We start from the raw sequence: 18,563 nt of genomic DNA, 5'->3' as shown, positions 1-18,563 counted from the left end.
ATCCATGGCACTCAGTTCCTGCAGCAGCAAAGAAGTACAGCCAGTCTGGGTAGATGGTCCAGTGGAGTTTGTCTCGGGATTAGTTGGTCCCACTTCCCCAAGGGATAAAGTCATATCTTCCGGAGCTTCTCTTGGCAATCAGAAAAAGGAGTTTCAGCACAGCAGCAGGGCTTCACCGAGCAATTCAAAGGTCCAAGAGGATGTTAATGTTAAAGGATATTTGTACCGCGCACTTTCACCACCGGAGTGGTCCCCTGGCGCTCTGGCGGATCTGAAACAAATGGGTGGTAGGTTAGGCATGTTAGTAGGATAAAGTTTGGAGAAGAGCAAGGGAGCTGTGAAGCACTGTTGGCAGCTTCAGTTCGGTTAACACGGTTCGCCAAACATATTGGTGTGGTATTCGGTTCTGAGTCCGTTGTGTGCTGTTGTATGGGGGGTCTGTGTGGTGTGTTAGTTGTTGCAGTGTGGTGAAGTGCGTGTGAGTTGCTGTGGTTTTAAGAGGTGTGGTTGTGTTTGATTAGAGTGTGAGAGGTGTGTGAGAAGTGGTGAGGTTTTTAGTGATTTTTGGGTTGGTTAGTAGCCTTGTTAAGAGAAATGCACACTCCTATTGTATCTCCCTCGAGATTTAGAGAAGGATTTTCCTTTAGGTGAATAGGTTTAAGCATGATAAGGCTCTCATATCTCTCTGTCATTATGCTAAATCAGCTTGTCTTTGTGTTTCCGTCTTTGTGTTTGGCCAGCCCTTTAGTCCCAGTTTCTTTGCTGCAACCTAGTCCTTTCAGATTGATTTACTTGCGAACTATGTCCGTACCCTACGCTTCTGAGTGGGTAAGGTTTTTGGTAGTGTTGGACATGTATTCTATTCTTCTGTCCTCACAGGGTTGTCGCTTGCTGTTAGGTAAAGATTTGGGGTAGTACCCTTACGGTGCATTACAACAACCTCTGCCTCCTGGCAATAGGGGCCCAACCTTTGCTATACGTCTGAACTACGCAAGTTGGTAGTGTGGCCTAGCATCCAGGCTTATCTCAAGAGGGGTCAATGAGAACAGTAGTGGAGTAAGAGATTCACAGTGACAAGTATTCAAATAAACACTGATACTCAAGGTTTCTTTATAAAAACAATTATTCATTTATTTACCAGTCATTTAAACAAGCCTTCTTCAGAAGGAACAATATAAAAGCAACACTCAAATACACTTCACAAATACACACTCTTAGGTTTCTCAGAATTAGTAAAGACCCATTGAGGATGGCACACAGACAGTTCCTACACCCTCAGGTGACTTAAATACTTAGGACACTGTGGACATTGATATATTACTGTACATTCAGAGTAGGCTTTGAGAGTGTCAAAGAAAAAGGTTATTAGAACAAACAAGAGGTCACAAATATTCTTTAAGCAGGCAAATACATTTGGACCCTCAATGCAAAGTAAGTTAACCCCTTCCTGGAAGGATAGGTGCAACACAATGACAGAGGAGAGAATAGTCATGGATGGTCACTGACCGCAACCGGCAAACTTTCAAACAAGTGGTACTTCGGTGTTTCAGTTTCTCGCGACTACTGCAACAGCAACACCGCGGTTCCTGACTGTCGAGATGGACTTTCCTTGCTTCTGGGGTCCCGCACTCTGTTGAGGGGGGCTCAGACTGGGTCAGTCCTGCTTCCTGGGAGTCCGGAGGATCTTCCTGGAGCCTCTTGGCCAACTTAGAAGCGACGCACATAAACTGGTGTTCTTCTCCCTGGTTATTCGGTTCCTGCAGCGACTGCAAAGGAAATTCAACCAGCTCTGAGAAGGATGTCCAGGTGGCTTACTTTGGAGTTGATTGGTCCCACCAACTCAAGGAGAGAAGTCGTCTTTGCAGGGCTTCTCTGTCAATACCAATTTGGAGTTTCAGCACAGCAGCAGGGGTTCACCAAACCAACGGTCCAGGAGTTCCAGCAGGCATCCTCCTCAAGTTCTTCTTCATATTCCTTCGTCCAGTGGTCGACTCTGCCTTCCAAGCCAAAAGCCTTGCCTTTCATGCAGCTCGCTCCCATTCACTCCAGCCTAGCTGTCAGTCAGCCAGCAGGGTGGCTGTCGTTGCCGGACAGCCAGCCGGCCAATCACCTAGGAATGCATTCCTGTCTCCTAGGAGACTAATCGCAGGGGGCTTCGGACACCTCTCTCACTTCCTACCCCCACCAGACACTATGGAGCCAGAGCCGGATTTCACTCGTGAAGCCCGCAAAGACAAAATTAACAAAGGGACCAAACCTGGTTTGGCACGCAGAGTAAATCTCAAGAAGGACCAAAACAACAAGAAATGGTGAGAAAAAGAAGACCGGGCCATTTTGACAAAAATGGCACCCATGGGTGCTTTACTGTGGCTGCGAACGCAGCCCGTGGTAAAAACACAACACGGTAGTATAAAGTAACCACTACCACCAGCCATTAATTGTGTAAATGGTAACATAAAATATGTTACATGCGAGGCTAGACAAAGGGGCTACTAAGTAACCCCTCAGCACCCTATTGTAAGATAGTGTGTACTGGGTCTAGAAAGTTACAATGTATAGTAAAGTCAATTTAACTTTACTGCTCTTGGAAACAATAGTTAATCCAAGAGTAAGGTATTTAAACCTTAGGAAATCTTAAAGACTTCTCTGTGTCACTGCACTGAAGGTGCTGGGTGACGCAATGCAAAAAGATGCTTATGGTGTTTGTCAGACTCCAAAAACACAGATTTCAAATCACAAAGAAAATACATGAGAGAGTGGGAAAACGGTCACACTCTCTCCAGGTTCAAAATCAAAAAGTCCTAGAGGACAGCAAAAGTGCTGGGGGTCTCTAAGGTAGAGAGGAATTGGCACATTTCTGAGAATTCTTCCAAACATTTGCGTTCTGTTCTACCTAGCATCGTCTCTATTGTTATTGTAGGGGTTTCCCTTAGTCGGTCCTGGGTGTTGTCTGTGCCATCATATATTCTATCAGTCTGCGTGTGTTTCCTCTTTGATTATTTTTGTTGTTTCAATTTGGTCCCGAGGTGTTGAAGCCAGGTTTTTAGAAGGTTTCAAAATTTTAGGTGGTCTTTGGTGTTTCTTATTTCTTTCGTGAGGTTGTTCCAAGTTTTTGCAGCTAGGTGGGAGAAAGAGGAGCCCCCTAGTTTTTTCTTGACGTATGGTTTTGGTTCCAGGCGGATTTCATTGCTTGATCTGAGGACTCTTGTTGGCTTGTAGATTGTTATTTTCTTTTGTAGGAATTCAGCTCCCTGTCCGCTGATTGCCCTGATATGCACATTGTTTTGAACGTAATACAATGTTTGATTGGGAGCCAATGTAGTATTTTTAGTGCTGGAGTGATGTGGTCTCTTCTGGGTAGTTTGAGGAGGAGTCTATTTGCTGCATTTCGGATGCGTTGTAATTTCTGGAGTCTGGTAGATGTTGAAGTATAGTGATGATGGTGAGGATCCTTGTGGTACTCCACAGTCGTTAACTCGTGGAGTAGATTTGAAGGGTTTTATCTATACAGTTTCTGTTCTGTCTGCTAGGGATGATTTAATCCAGAGTAGTCCCATGTCCGTTATACCTATATCTTCTAATCTTTTCATTAGGGTGTCATGGCTTACTGTGTCGAAAGCTGCAGAGAGGTCGAGCAGAATCAGGGCCGAGGTTGTGTTGGAGTCTGCGTTTGTTTTTAGGTCATCCAATATGGATAGTAGTGCCGATTCTGTTCCTCTTGCAGGTCTGAAACCTTCTTGTGCTTGGTCGCTTGGTCTAGCAGTTGGTGTTTTTCTACAATTTCTTGGTTTAATTTGTATACGTATGTTTGTAGGAGTTTAGCCGGGTAGGGAATGTTTGAAATCGGTCTGTAGTTGGAGAGGACTTCCACGTCGCCACTTGTGTTTTTTAAAAGTGGCTTAATATATGCTGATTTGAAGGATTGTGGCACAGTCCCTGTTGTGAGCGACAGATTCAAGAGGTTTCTGTAATATTCTGATGGCGTACCTTGTACGAGGATTGATTTGTAGATGTCAGGGGTGCAGGGATCCATAGGTGATCCTGCTTTCTTGCTGTGTTTAACCAGCTTGATGAATTTCTCTACTGATATTTCCAGGAAGTTTTGCAGTTTGTGCTGTAGCTCCTCGCCAGGTCCGGTTGGTTTGGTGTTAGGGTTGGTCGGTCTGTTTTGTATGATTTGTCAGATGTCGTTTACAGTTTCTTCATCGGATGTTCTTCCCAGTGTTTGACTCTGCCACTAGTCTCAAAACCCTCACCTTTTAAGCAGGTTTCTTCCATTCATCCACAGCCTAGGCTGTCCTTCAAACGGCAGGGTGGCTGTCCTGAAAGGACAGCCAGCCAGCCAGCCAGCCAATCATGACTGGTTGCATTCTGGCACTCCCAGAGGCAAAGGCCAAGGGAGTTTTGAGACCCTCCCTGAATTCCTGCCCTTACAGACACACTGGAGCCGGAGGTGGGATTCAGGATTCAAGCCCGCCAAAGGCAAAATGAACAAAGTGCTCAAACCTGGCTTGGTGCACGGAGTAAACCCCAAGAAAGACCTCACAACTAGAGAATGGCAAAAAAAGAAGACCGGGCCATTTTGACATAATGGTGACCAATGGGTGCTATACTGCAGCTGAGGATTCAGCCTGCGGTAGGAAAGCACAATGGTAGGAAAATTAAACCACTGCCACCAGCCATTAATTGTAGTAAGGGTAACGACAGGTTTTTTACATGAGAAGGTAGACAAAGGGGATACTAAGTAACCCCCAGCACTCCGCATAAGATGGTGGGTGCTGGGTCTACAAAGAGAAAAAGGTAAGTAAAGTCAATTTCAATGTACTACTCTTGGAAACGGTAGTTTCTCCAAGAGAAGGTATTTAAACCTTAACTGAAATCCAAATGACTTCTCTGTGACACTGCACCACTGAAAGTGCTGTGTGTCACAATGCAAAATGATGCCTATGGAGTTTTTCAGACTCCAAAACCAAAGGAAACACAGGGTTCAAATGATATAAAAATACTTGAGAGAGTGAGAAAAAGGTCTCAGTCACTCCAGGATAAAAATGTAAAGTCCTAAAATCCAGCAAAAGAGCTGGGGCCTCTAAGGTAGAAGGGAATTGGCACATAAATGAGAATTCTCCCTAATACCAACACTAGGATGTATGCTGGAGTCTTCAACAGAAGATCCAACAGTCTTAAGGTGTTTAGCCTTAGACTTGGGTTTCCTGGTTTTCCACCCATTTTGAGAATGACCAGTTCTCACAGGCCTAGATAGGGATCCTTATTTGTCAATCCACCTCTTCCTAAGAAGAAGTGTGGGTCGGATACTTTACAATTGGAGTGGCAATGATGGAGCATGGTTGGGGCTCCCATTTCCCTAATATCCTAGTCTCGCATTTGCCTCAGTGAGAGGTTAACTTACTGATACAAGGATTTACAGTGGGGTTCGCTGTAGAGGTTCCCACAGGCTCAGAGGGGTCTCATGGCAGGAGTTTCATGGCCATTCACAAGAACACTGTCGATATAATACCCTTTTGTGTTATCTGGAATGGGGCTATACACATCCATATTCTGGTTTTTACACAGACTCAGGGACACTAAAGATATACTGGCTTGAACACCACAGGGTTCTTCTTCCAGTAGGTGAAAGTGGGCACTAGCCATTTGTAAATATCCCTAAGGGGTGAAGGCTAAGGAGGCAGTGCTGTTCCCTGACGGTTTACCCTTACATCTGGGATCTCCTTTCACATGATCTACAGACCCACAGACAAAGCATTTCCCTAATGCTCTCTTGAATGGGTGTTTCTGCTGACCTCCCTCTGGTTGGGCACCAAAGGGTTCACTAGACCTACCAGGTTTCCCATGTGATCTACCCTTATGTTGTTTGTGGGCCTCTTCTGGGTGGTTAGAATGAGAAACTTCTGTATCCTTATTTCTGTGCTGCTTTCCTGCTTCCGTTTTGTGAGTGGCCCAGATTCCTTATGATGTACCCTGTTGGCTACCCATGAGTCAGCTGCTTGTGCTATCTTTCTGGGATCAATTTCTTTTGAGTCAGCTAAGTGCTGTCTCAGCTCAGGAGAGCAGGCATCAAAAAGAGATTCTAGCAAAAAAAGATTTTCTCATTCCTTCACAGGTGTGTACTCCTTAACCCAGCCATCTACGTTTTTCAAACATTCACATATCCAGGTCGCCCAGTCTGTTTGAGGGTCCTAAACCTCTTAAGGTACTAATCTGGCTATTAATGCCAGTTTTACTGATTCATAATCCTTTCTCTCACTGGTACCCAATTCCATCACAGCCATTCAGGGGGAGCCTAGACATGAGCCATGGAACTAAATAATTCCCACTTATTCCTTGAAGACCATAGGTGTATTCAAACATATCCAGCCAATCCAACACATCAAGTTTAGGTTCATACATGCTCGCTGCTTCTTTAGGCAGGCAAGGCCTCTTGGGACTAGCAGACCTAGAAGACCCTGAAAGGGAAGCAGAATCAAGGGACATCTTTCTCATATCCATTTCATGTTGCATCCCTCTTTCTCTTAATTTCACCTCTTGGTGTTTGGCTTTAGTTTGGACATTTAGTTTGTTCAATTCCAACTCTAATCTTAGTCTCTCAAGAGAAATATATTCTGGGCTTAAATGTGGACTTTGTGGGGTCCCAATGGGAAGTGACTGAGGTACAAGGGCAGGGTTTGGCAGTGGGGATCTCTCTTCCTGAGACTCTTGTACCTCCTCTTGCAGATTGGAGCTTGACTCGAAAATAGCATCCTCATCATTATCTTACACATTACCTGGGTGAGTGGGTCTTACAGACCTACTACCAAAACTTTGGTGATTTAACAGCCTTGTAATCAATTCACATTTTTACCTTTTAGTGTCAGACCCCTGGTTTTACACATATCTTTCAGTTGTTCTACTGTTAGGACAATCAAGGCTGCCTCATTAAAGTTATCCATATTTGGCATGTTAAATTGTTTAACTTTTTGGTGGAGGGTAGCCTTGTGGCTGGTTTAGTTGGGCACAAGTACAGCAACTAGTCAATGCAACCACTCTATGCCAATCCCACCACCTGCTACCAGTGTTAGGCAAGAATTGGTGTAGTAACACTGTGTGAGTCTACACAACCCTTGTCCTCCTGGTATTAGGTGACCCACCTTTTGGTGTAGGCCTGTACTACACAAGTTGGTAGTGTGGCTGAGCAGCCAGACTTATCTCAAGAGGGTTAAATGTGAGCTGCAGAGCTGTAGCAATGAAAACAGAAAATCCAAGTAGCCAAGTAACACTTATCAAGGTTTCAGTTATAAATAGTTATTTATTTAACAACAGTTTTTAAATAAGCATTCTTTTTTTTTTTAAATGTTATAGTTTAATTTTTTTAACTTTTCATTTGTCTCCAGTTTTTCAAGGTTTCTTTTTTTAACTCATTACAGGTTTGCCAAGACTTAAAATTTCTTGTAGAAATTGGCATATTGTAAGGATGAGTTTATGCGATCTGCCGTTGAGCATCTCCATCCATCTCTCTTCCGTCTCCATCGTCTGTTCTCCGATCTTGTAGTAGCTGCCGAATCTGGATCTTTGTTCTGAGAGATCATTGCATTACATTAGTAAGTGGAAGAGTATTTCAGACTTTTGGGTGTCTGAACAGAAGCGGCAAAAATGTTCTGTTGGAGCAATTTGTCTGGTTATGGCTAGATAGAAACGTGTTGGTATTGTGTTAATTCGGATTTTCAGGTATATTGCTCGCATTTTGGCATCGGGAAAGATGGTCAGGTAGGCTGGTAGTTCATTAATGGATCTGATGTCTATCTCGCATTGTAAGTTGAGGGTGTATTTTGTTTTCTCCTCGAGGGTTTTTATCCAGTCATTTTTCATTATTTTTATTTTTGCATGTTGAGGGCGCAGCGTGAGCATTTCATGTGAAATTTCTTCTGTTTTCATAAATTGCTCCAGATTGTCTTTCCGCTTAGCGAGGATTGTGTTATTCATTGCTCCGTCATGGGACTTCAAGATTTGAATTACCAGTGTTTTCTCGTCGGTGAGGAGCTTGCGGTATAGGTCTAGTTGTTTCCATAAGACAATTGAGCTGATGGACTGTACTGCTACTTCGTGTCTGATCCTATGCATAGGGAAAGAAGATGGCAGCTGCAGGATCTTACGCCAGAAGAAGGCTTCTAGTTTTGTCCAGCCATAGTCTGTTGCGTTTATCATGGCTTCTGTTCCATAGACTATTGTTGGAATCACCTTTTGTTTATAGTATGTAGTCATGGGTTTGAATGTGTTTGAATGAGTATTTGCCAAATTTGCGCTGGATCACACATCCTTGTTTTGCCAGAGATTGGATCCTTTGTTCTAATTTCAGAGTCCACTCTTTTTCGGATTTGGATTGATTTATATGGATTCCCAGGTATTTGAATGTTGTTACTTCTTCGAGCTGGTTGTCATTTAGATAGATTTTTAGTTGTTTTCCGTTGTTATTGATCGATCTCGTCAGTTGCATGATTTTAGTCTTTTTTGTATTGATGGCGAGTTCATTGAGGTTCATGTAGAGGCTTAGTAGACTGAGACTGTTTTGTAGGCCTGAAGGTTTCTTGTCCAGGAGAATAATATCGTCCGCATATGTCATGATTTTTACCGGTATTGAGTTGATCTTTGGGGGGTTGAGGGCATCGGACTGTAGATGAGTCTCGATGTCTGCAGTAAAGAGATTGTACAGTGTAGCTGCTAGAGGGCATCCTTGTTTTAGTCCGTTTTCTTTAAAAAGGGCAAGATGTGTAACAATCAAATATACTTTAAAATACTTTTCCAGAATCAGCATAAGTTTAGTGGATACTCTTTAGAGATGCTTTTTACATACTTCCTACACCCCGATGTGACTTAATTCACAAGGACAGTAATGACATTTATATATCACTAGTACACTTTGCAGATTCTGAGGTTGCAGAAAGGAAAGGTTAAATGAAGGAAAAAGGTTAAACAGGTTCTCGGGGCATGTGAGTATACTTAAATCGTCCAATGAAGTCTAGACAAAACCTTTACCAGCAATAACAGTTTAAAAACAAGTTATCACCTCAGAGGGACAGAACATATCAAAGTCAGTGGATTAGAAGATTCTGCAGGGAGCCAGGACAGCCAGAGTCAATCTGTTAGGACAGTTTGTCTGAAGTCCAACTAATGGGTTACCAAAACCATTCAACTGAAAACAGTACAAGACTCCACTCTTAGTGTAAGGCTGTACCACTTGAGTACATGGCAGCATAGGCAGAGCAGCCAGGCTTATCTTAGGAGGGAGAAAGGGCTGTAGAATCAGTACAAATGACACTGTAATACAAATGGTCCAAAGAAACACTGAAAAACTATGTATGTAAAAATAAAGGATATTTTTAAATACAAGTAGGCCCAGATAAATCTAGAGGTAAGTAAGTACCATGTAATCACAATTAACAAAACACAACACTATGCTTGAAGGTGCACAGACCAAAGCATAGACCTTATTTGGAACACCTAACAGTAGTTCTAGGGAAGTCAAAACATTTCATACACATTCAGTATAGGTCACACCTATTCTTGGGGAGTAAAAAACAATAGTTACTTTTCACAATTACATTCAGTAAAGGAAAGGGCCTAGACCCTACCAGTGATACGTCTCTCAGTAACAAATCACCTAACCAATCAGCTGGACAATATACTATTTGTGACTAGTGGAACACTTTTTCCAGGTGCAGTAAAAACCTATAACTACTTTTGTGATAACACACAGTTATACTAGGTGAGTAAAACCTACGGATGTAATATTCAATTACAGGTGCTTTTGAAATCAGTGAAACACAGATAGATCTTGTAACTTATTTTTGGGATGGCTAACTCAAGGTAAGTAAAACCCATATACTTTTTCAATCTCACAAGCAGTCAAGGTTAGACCTTTCCCAGCTATAAGGATAACTGATGTATCCCTTATAAGGGACAGTTAGAACCACAGACTCTGGGTTAGATATCACAGGGAAAGTAAACCCTAATGTTACACTTTACTGAATGACTCCAACCTAATGCAGACGTATTCTGGACAGGCTAGCAGCAACTCAGGGTAAGCAAGACCCAGTTGGGGAACACTCATACAATTATCCTGCAGGAATAATCTGGTGAAACCAACACATTACTTTTGGGAAGAGGCACAAACTAATCACAGGAGAGTAATATACTTTCACATCTACTTTCTATTAGAATGGCAAAACGGTTTCTAAGGAAAGAAAAGATGTTAACCATAATTTTGAGAATAGTGCATCACACATCCAAGATAAGTAAGAACCTTTGTAACTGTCCACTCTTAGAGTTACAGTTACCAACCAACACTTTACAAGTAATTAAAGGAATGGTTTTTTTTTTCGAAGTCCCCATGTAAAATTTTGAGCAATTCAAGCTCAAAAATGTGCAAAAGCAAGCACATGGGCGCATCCATTTTGTGAAATGGATGCCCGCCTGTGCTGGCTTTTGCTTTTGCGGCACTAACGAAGGAAAAGCCAGCCACCTGTAGTAAACTAAAGCTACCACTGGGTGGCTTTTCCTTCATTGGTGCCGGGACTCGGAGGACGCAGACCGGAGACTGCAGGCAGAAAAGCTGCAGCTGCATCTCGGTAAGTGCTGTTTATTTTTATTTTTTTAAATAAGCACTAGCTGCGGTTTTTTTTCTAAGTTTTCCGGGCTGGAGGAGCCCGGAAAACCTAGAAATAAAACCGCAGCTTTAAAAACGTTGTATTTATGTTTGCGGTAGCTTTTGAAGCGACCGCAAACATAAATACAACGTTATTGTGTTTGAAAACGCTGCGGTTTTTCTTTCTAAGTTTCTCAGGCTCCTCTGAGCCTGAGAAACCTAGAAAGAAAAACCGCAGCGTTTTCAAACACAACCGCATTGTGTTTTGGCCTAAATCTGCTTTCCCATTTGGGGCTTTAGGGCTCCCCATGGGGAGCCCTAGAGCCCCAAATGGGAAAGCAGATTTAGGCAGAAACACTGCAGCATTTAGCATTGCAGAAAACAACCGCATAGTTTTTCTGCCTAAATCTGCTTTCCCATTTGGGGCTCTAGGACTCCCCGTGGGGAGCCCTAAAGCCCCAACGGGGAAAGCAGATTTAGGCAGAAACACTGCAGCATTTAACATTGCAGAAAACAACCGCGTAGTGTTTCTGCCTAAATCTGCTTTCCCAAAATGGTTGCCCCCATGTGCTATCTTTGAGCTTGAATTGCTCGAAATTTTACATAGGGACTTCGAAAAAAAAATGGCAATCCTTTTTTTTTTATATTGCCTATCTATTTTTTAAATAAACATTTTTGGGCGAACCATTCCTTTAACTTTTAAACATTTATTTTCTTTTCCAGGCAAAAGGCCCAATCCCTTCAAAAGTATTTCCTTGGTTCTTGGAGCATGAGTGTTTTCAGTGGCAGTTCTTGGAGCATGAGTGTTTTCAGTGGCAGAAGGGGGGCGTCACTAAGGACTAGTAACCAACAGACAGTGTCAGAATAGGTTCTTTAGTAGCAGAAGTCAGAGTTCCTTAGGAAAACTGGGCAAACAGGTGAGTACTTTACTTCTAGGGTTAGAAGAGGGTACAGGGGCTTTGCAGAAGGCATCCTAGCAGGATTCTAGCAGTGGGACTGGGTGGACTGGATGAGGGGCCTCCCCATCACAGAAAACACCCAATAGCTACACAGAATTCCTAACAGGCTTAAGGTAAGTACATACCAAAGGCAACGCAGTACCTCCGCATTGAAGAAGATTTTTCAGCAGGAGAACTTCAGGATCTGCAGCAGGTCTTCACCGGGCAAACCAATGGTCCAGTGGATTCCTTGTCATGGTAGCTGAAAACAGAATCTAAGAAGGAGCTTTGCAGCAGGCATCGAGGAAGAAGGTTCTAGGCAATTTTTCCCTTGCAGCTGAATGTGATTCTGCAGATTTAGCGCCTTTTTACAGGAGCACAGATGAAGACAGAAAATCGTGGTTGAATTCTCGTCGTTACAAAGGTCCAGCACTCTGTTGAGGGGACTTTTCAGACTCGATTTGCGTCTCTGGAGATCTGCCAGGATGCCCACGAAGTTTCAGCGAGATTCAGAATTTGGAGGACCGTGCACCGCACAATGGCTTCAGGTCCCAGGGCATTGGGGTATTGCAGCAACTCAAGGTCGCAGCAATGCATGGGATGGCTCAAAATGCAGGTTTCCTTGAGTCTAGTGGCTCTCACCAGGCTCTGGGTCGGGGTCGTCGTTTTTGGACTCCCCAGGTCGATTAGAAGGAAGGGCTGCAGCAGGCTCGGGTTACACAGCAGGCTCTCCGGTCACTGGAAATCGTCTCCACTGCTTTTCCTTCATCATCCTCTTCGGTTTAAGTTCCAGTGGTCGACTACTCTTCAGATTCCAGGTTTGCAGTATTTATCAGGAATTACAACACAACTTCTGCATTCTCTTCCTGCATTTTCCAAGAAGGGGCGGTCTGGTTGTCCAATCTGGACAGCCAGCCCCGCACTGGGATTTGTCCCATTCACGCTAGGTGGAAGACAAAGGGCTGTGGAGTTTTGGACTCCTCCCTCGCTTCCTGTCCTCACAGACGGACTGGAACCTGGGCGGGGAGTCCAGGGGATTCCCACCGAAGCTAAAAATCACACAAAAGAATTTCCTACACTGGATGTCAGGGGAAGGAACAAGAAAGGTCAAGAAACACTAAAATGGTGAAAAAAGAAGACAGGGGCCATTTTGGTAAAATGAGCACCCTTATGTGCCTTTACTGCAACTGTGAACACAGCCCGCAGTAAAGGTGCACCAAATGAATACAAGGTATCACTGCCATCAGACATTGAAGGTAAGCTTGTCACTGTAACAAAATTGTTACAATGTATCCACTTTCACATTAAAACTGTATCTTCCCAGCACTCCACATAAGGTGGGGTGTGTTAGTTTCACTTAACAAAATGTAAAAGGGATCCAAAGAACCTTACTATCCTTGGGAACTGTATTTCTCTCAGGTTTAGCAAATGAAAGTTAAAAGGGGAGACCCGAAGGCAACCCAGCAACAACACACACTTATTGCCAACAAGTTGTTAAAGAGTATAACTTTAAAAATACACTATGGAAAGTCAAAAAATTACACCTATAAAAAGAGTTAAAGATTCTGTGAGAGTGGAAAAAGGTTCCCACTCACTGAGGTTACTCCAGGCAAAAGCTGCCGCAGTGAGAAATACGACGTTGTATTTGTAAATGCCGTAGTATTTACAAATACAATAACGTTATTCTGAATGCGGCAGCTTTCGCTTGGAGTCTCCTGGACTTCCTCAGGGTTGAGGGAGCCCAGGAGACTCCACGCGAAAGCTGCCACAGTCAGAATAACAATGTTGTTGTATTTATGATTTCCGTGGTTTTCCAACCACGGCAATCACAAATACAACAATGTTGTATTTTTAATTGATGCACCTCGGCTTTTTGCCTTCATTTTACGTTTTCTGTTCTTCCCTGGGCTTGGGGAGCACCGAAAATGCAAAATGAAAGTGAAGGCAGCCTCCTCAGCTCTGCTCTGGCTGCAGTAAGCAAAAGCTTCCAGGAGGGGGCTTTTGCTGCTTGTTTAGTGCCGCCAGGGCAGAGCTGAGGAGGCTGCCTCAAATCACAAAATGGATGCGTCTATGTAAACGCTTTGAGCCTTGTTTGCTCAAAGTGTTTACATAGGAACTTTCATCCAAAATATGTCTAAACTATGTTTTAGACTATTGGCCATCATTTTAGCAAATAATATTTCTGAGCGCACTTTCCTTTAATGTGCCTTTTTCTTGTCTCTGCAGGGTCCTGTAATGTGCAGATGGGGTGGGTCTGGGTTTCTTCCTCTTATTGTGTGAATGGCTTTGGTACTTGGGCTAGTAATGGTAGTGCAGTGGGGAGGGTCAGGGTGGATCTCCCTGTTCTGGGCCAAAGTGCTTTGGAGTTGGGGAGCGTCATTATAACTATAACTTTCCCATGCTGAATAACTGCGGGATCGGGGAGGGTTAATATTGACCCGACTGTCCCACACTGTCTTGCCCGTATGATGGGGAGAGTCACGGTCACCAGGCCTGTCCCACAGGCACCCTGTGTGGTGCTGGAGTCTATCAATGCTAGTGCAAAGGGGAAGGACAATGTTTGTGAGGAGGGATTGGCCAAGGTTGCTGTGCCTGTCCTCTAAGCCAACACCATGATGACTCTGTTGGAGCAGGTGGCACCTTTCTTCCAACCATCCTGTGGTTGGTAAGATGTTAGGGCACCCGTGATTGCCCGATGACCTGAGCTCAGGGCCCATTGAGATTGACCTGGGAATCCTCCCTATTCCACCCCTGGACCGTTGATCCTCTGGCTTATGGAGGTAAGTGGACCCCTTGGATCCAGGCAGGGGACTTCTTCCTAGTGCCCAGATTTGATTTTATTTGTTAATAATTGACCTTTCTTTCCATTCTCTGTTGCACTCGTCTTCTCCTCCTTGCCTGTGTAAATAATATGTTTTACCTTTGTTGTACTTTATTATATTCAATTTAAACTTAATACATGAAATAATAATCGTTTTCTTCATGTGCATTCTCCATTTGTGTGTAAATATTTAAAATGAGGTAACAATAAAAATGTTCACATACTCTGTGCAAAATGATTGTATGTCATTCTGTGTAGTAGTGCTTACTCCACAGAGTACTTTTTTCCCCATGCACCAATTTTACCAGGGATGGATTGACCTATCATGTATTGACCTAACCAATGGATTTATTTGCTTAACAGAGCATGAACCAAATGGTCTGGCTCAAAATGAACAGAAACAAGAGCAGATGGTTATCCATCATTTGTTCATGACAATGGATTTGAAGAGGAAGGTACGGCATTGTTTCCTTTGTTCACTTGCAATTTATTTAATGCACTTTTTGTAATTTTTGATTTGTAATTGGACTACAGAGAAATGTGACGATAACGGTTTTGACCAACAGTGTTTCTTTGCTATGACTGAGTGAATGCCTCAGTTTGTGTCTGATCATTCAGGTTAGAATTCAGACAGTTCTTGATGTCTCCCTGAGACAAATGTGTCTCATCTACAAACTGTTTCCTTTACCCATATTCTCCCCACATGTTTTAGTGACATGTTGAGAAAAATACTAGCATCCCTTGTACTGGCTCCTTCTGACCAGTGTGGATTTGGACGAAAGTCATGAAGAATGTGTGCTGGCTTCCTCCATAGCCACGCATTTCATCTCTGTAGAAAGATCATCCTACAGTTTCTGCGCAAAGTTTACATGCGGCCGGGGATCGGATCATTCATATGGCCAGTTTCTATTCCCTCATTGAGGCCATTGGAAGTCTTTCTTCTTAGAGGCCAACTGTTTTACCAGATCAAAGGGCAAAAATTGAACCATGCGTGCATAATATGGAACCCAATATGTAACTTCTTCGTGGAGGAACCTGCATGAGTAACATCCAGTAAGGTTTTATCGTAACTCGCCTGCTAATACTCATCTGTTATACTCTTTTATGTAAAATATTCTATTGATGATTGTACTGTTGGTTCAATATTCGTATCCTTCCTCCTCTTTTTCTGCGTCAGTCTTTCCATTTATTGAACTCTCTTCAGTTGGCCTGCATCACTTATTATGTAGGTTACTCCATTTATTTAATTTTAATTTTATTGTTGTATTATAAAGCACCTATTGCAAATGAAGTTTCTTGAAAGCGAATGGGGAGGGTTGCGTGAGAAAGGACTGGGTACGGATGCGAGGCAAGAATAAGGTCACCAGGCATAGTATACATTCATGTTACCTGGAAACTACATTCCTGACATAGATAACCCTATATATAATAAAAAAGAGGAAGACAAACAAACAACTGGAGGCATGCAACATCATATTTCTCTTGTCTTGTGTTCCGGTCTGAGAAGTGCTGAAGAAGGAACTATTGGGAGTCCATATTGTTCACAACCTTCTTGGGCACCATAAGGGGAGGGGTGCAGCAGTTGATGAGCCAGAAAGATTAGGTCTGGGGAATTGTCACCCAACAGAGCCTACATGCAAACAAAAAGCAGGGGGTGGTGTTATTAAGTGCCAGGACATCATTAGGAGACGCGATCCAGCATAAGTGCAGAAATAGAGGATGTCTTATAGGATCCAGGCACCCGAGGGCTTGATCACCAGACCAATGAAGAATCAGGCGGGCAACAGGGAGAATTAGCAACCTTGATGTGAGTGGGACCCCACCAGTTAGAAGTGAAAGCAATGGTGACGATCACTCTGTAAATTGGAGGAAAACGACTAATCACATTTCGGCTGCTCGAGGGATGAAGAGAGGCATCCCAACTGTTAGGGAGAATTCTCAGAAATGTGCAAATTCCTCTCTACCTTAGAGACCCCTAGCACTTTTACTGGACTCTAGGACTTTTTAATTTTAAACCTGGAGAGAGTGAGACATTTTTCCCACTCATTTATTTTTCTTTGATTTAAACTCTGTGTTTCTTTTGGTTTGTGCAGTCTGACCAACTCCATAGGCATCCTTTTGCATTGTGTCACACAGCACTTTCAGTGCAGTGACACAGGGAAGTCTTTTAGATTTCCCATGGTTGAAATACCTTACTCTTGGATTAACTACCATTTCCAGGAGCAATAAAGTGAAATTGACTTTACTTACATTGTAACTTTCTAGACCCAGCACACACTATCTTACAATAGGGTGCTGGTGGGGTTACTTAGTAGCCCCTTTGTCCAGCTTCTCATGTAACATTTTGTATGTTACCCTTTACACAATTAATGGCTGGTGGCAGTGGTTAATTTTTACTACTAAAATTTGCAGCCACAGTGAAGCACCCATGGGTGCCATTTTTGTCAAAATGGCCCAGTCTTCTATTTTAGCCATTTCTTGTTGTTTAGGTCCTTCTTGAGATTTACTCTGCGTGCCAAACCAGGTTTGGTCCCTTTGTTCGTTTTGTCTTTGGCGGGCTTCACGAGGGAAACCGCCTCTGGCTCCAGAGTGTCTGGTCGGGGCAGGAAGTGAGGGAGGTGCCTGAAAATCTCCCTGTGCTTAGTCTCCTAGGAGACAGGAATGCACTCTTTGGTGATTGGCCGGCTGGCTGTCCGGCAAGGACAGCCACCCTGTTGGGTGACTGAAAGCCAGGCTGGAATGAATGGGAGAAACCTGCATAAAAGGCAAGGCTTTTTTTGGGGGGGGGATTTTATTAAGGTTTTGAAAACATATTAGACAACATACAGGTATCGTTTGGAGCATATCATAGCTGTCAACATTTGTCCCACCCCTCTACCCTCCAAGAGTACCTGAACTTTAATTGTGAAACTAAACACCCCTCCAACCCCCCCCAAACAGTGTTTCATCGTGCATGTCAACGCGTATATCGTGTTCTCAGTAGTGGCATGTAAAGCTTGCAATACGTTCATTCTCTTTCCATAGCTCAGTTCACCTAATGGGGGCGTAAATTGCAGTAGTTTCGGGAGGTCTTCCGGTGCGCGACCAACGTGGTATGGCCCCATTCTAGCCCGTGTGGTCATGCAGTCGCTACTGGCCCATCTTTCATTCCCTCTGCGTTGTCGTCTGTCAGGGGTTGGGTATATACTCATTTACAAAGTCGCCCCAGAGCATGTCATATTGCGTAGCTCTCCCGTGTAGGGCTCGTTAATTCTTTCCATTATGCAAATATTCATTGCAACACTGACCCATTTTCTCTTGCTGGGGACTGAGTCCACTTTCCACCTGATCACCAGACAGGCCCGTTCAGCAAGCAGGAGTGGGACCGCTATTCCAGTCATTCTCCTCATATCGCCTTCACATTCTTCCAAACCAAACAATACAAGGAGGGGTGCAGCCTCACAGGAGATCCCGTCCACCTACTTGATCCACCCCAGGACCTCATTCCAGAACACTTTAACCCGGGAGCATCCCCACCACATATGCCAGTAGTTGGCTCTCTTCACCACATCGTCACCAACATAGAGGGCTTGTGGACTGAAACCTCTTTGACAACCTGTGAGGGTCCTATTGCCACCTGTGGAGAAGCTTGATGGCGTGCAATTTATACTGGGCCGCTATTGACACCTGCGAGGTCCCTTTACATATCTTCGTCCACAATTCAGGGTCTAACTCTAAGTTCAGATCCCGTTCCCACCTGTTTCTCAGGTTGACAGTTGACCCCTTCCCGGCATCTATCAGTACTTTATGCATGGATGAGATCAAACCTTTGCTTTCTATCATCGTATCAAGTAGTTTCTCAAAAGGGGTGAGGCATCTCTGTACCTTCTCCTACCATTTATCTCTCGTAAGAATGCCCTTGAGTTGGCGAAAAGCAAAGACCGTTAAGGGGTGTATTCCCAATGCCTCTTCCAATTCTGTGATCCTGAGGATAACACCCTCCTTCCAGAGTTGCCCCACCCTCTCGAGACCAGCCTCAAACCAAGGTTGGAACCTCGCATGATTGGGGATTTCTTCACAAACTCCCGGAGCCCACATATGCCTCAAAGGAGAAGGCCATATGGTGATTCCCTGCATGTCTACCCCCTCCCTCCAGATCTCCCATATCGTGCCCAATATAGGGAGTCTTCGA

General features: G+C 43.8%; 1 protein-coding gene across 3 annotated transcripts in view; it reads left to right on the top strand.

The window, feature by feature from the left end:
• Window positions 1–18,563, top strand: part of STAT1 (signal transducer and activator of transcription 1) — an 876,601-nt gene that overhangs the window by 199,566 nt on the left and 658,472 nt on the right. For all 3 annotated transcript variants that reach the window (XM_069615679.1, XM_069615677.1, XM_069615678.1), the window contains exon 7: window positions 14,756–14,847. In XM_069615679.1, coding sequence (XP_069471780.1) covers window positions 14,756–14,847 — 92 coding nt within the window. The remainder of the gene's footprint in view (window positions 1–14,755; window positions 14,848–18,563) is intronic.

This window comes from Ambystoma mexicanum, chromosome 9, assembly GCF_040938575.1.
Source record: "Ambystoma mexicanum isolate Mex_15411 chromosome 9, UKY_AmexF1_1, whole genome shotgun sequence".
Taxonomy (NCBI): Eukaryota; Metazoa; Chordata; class Amphibia; order Caudata; family Ambystomatidae; genus Ambystoma; species Ambystoma mexicanum.
The sequence above is the reverse complement of the archived record's forward strand: the minus strand, read 5'-3'. Positions and strand labels throughout refer to the sequence as shown.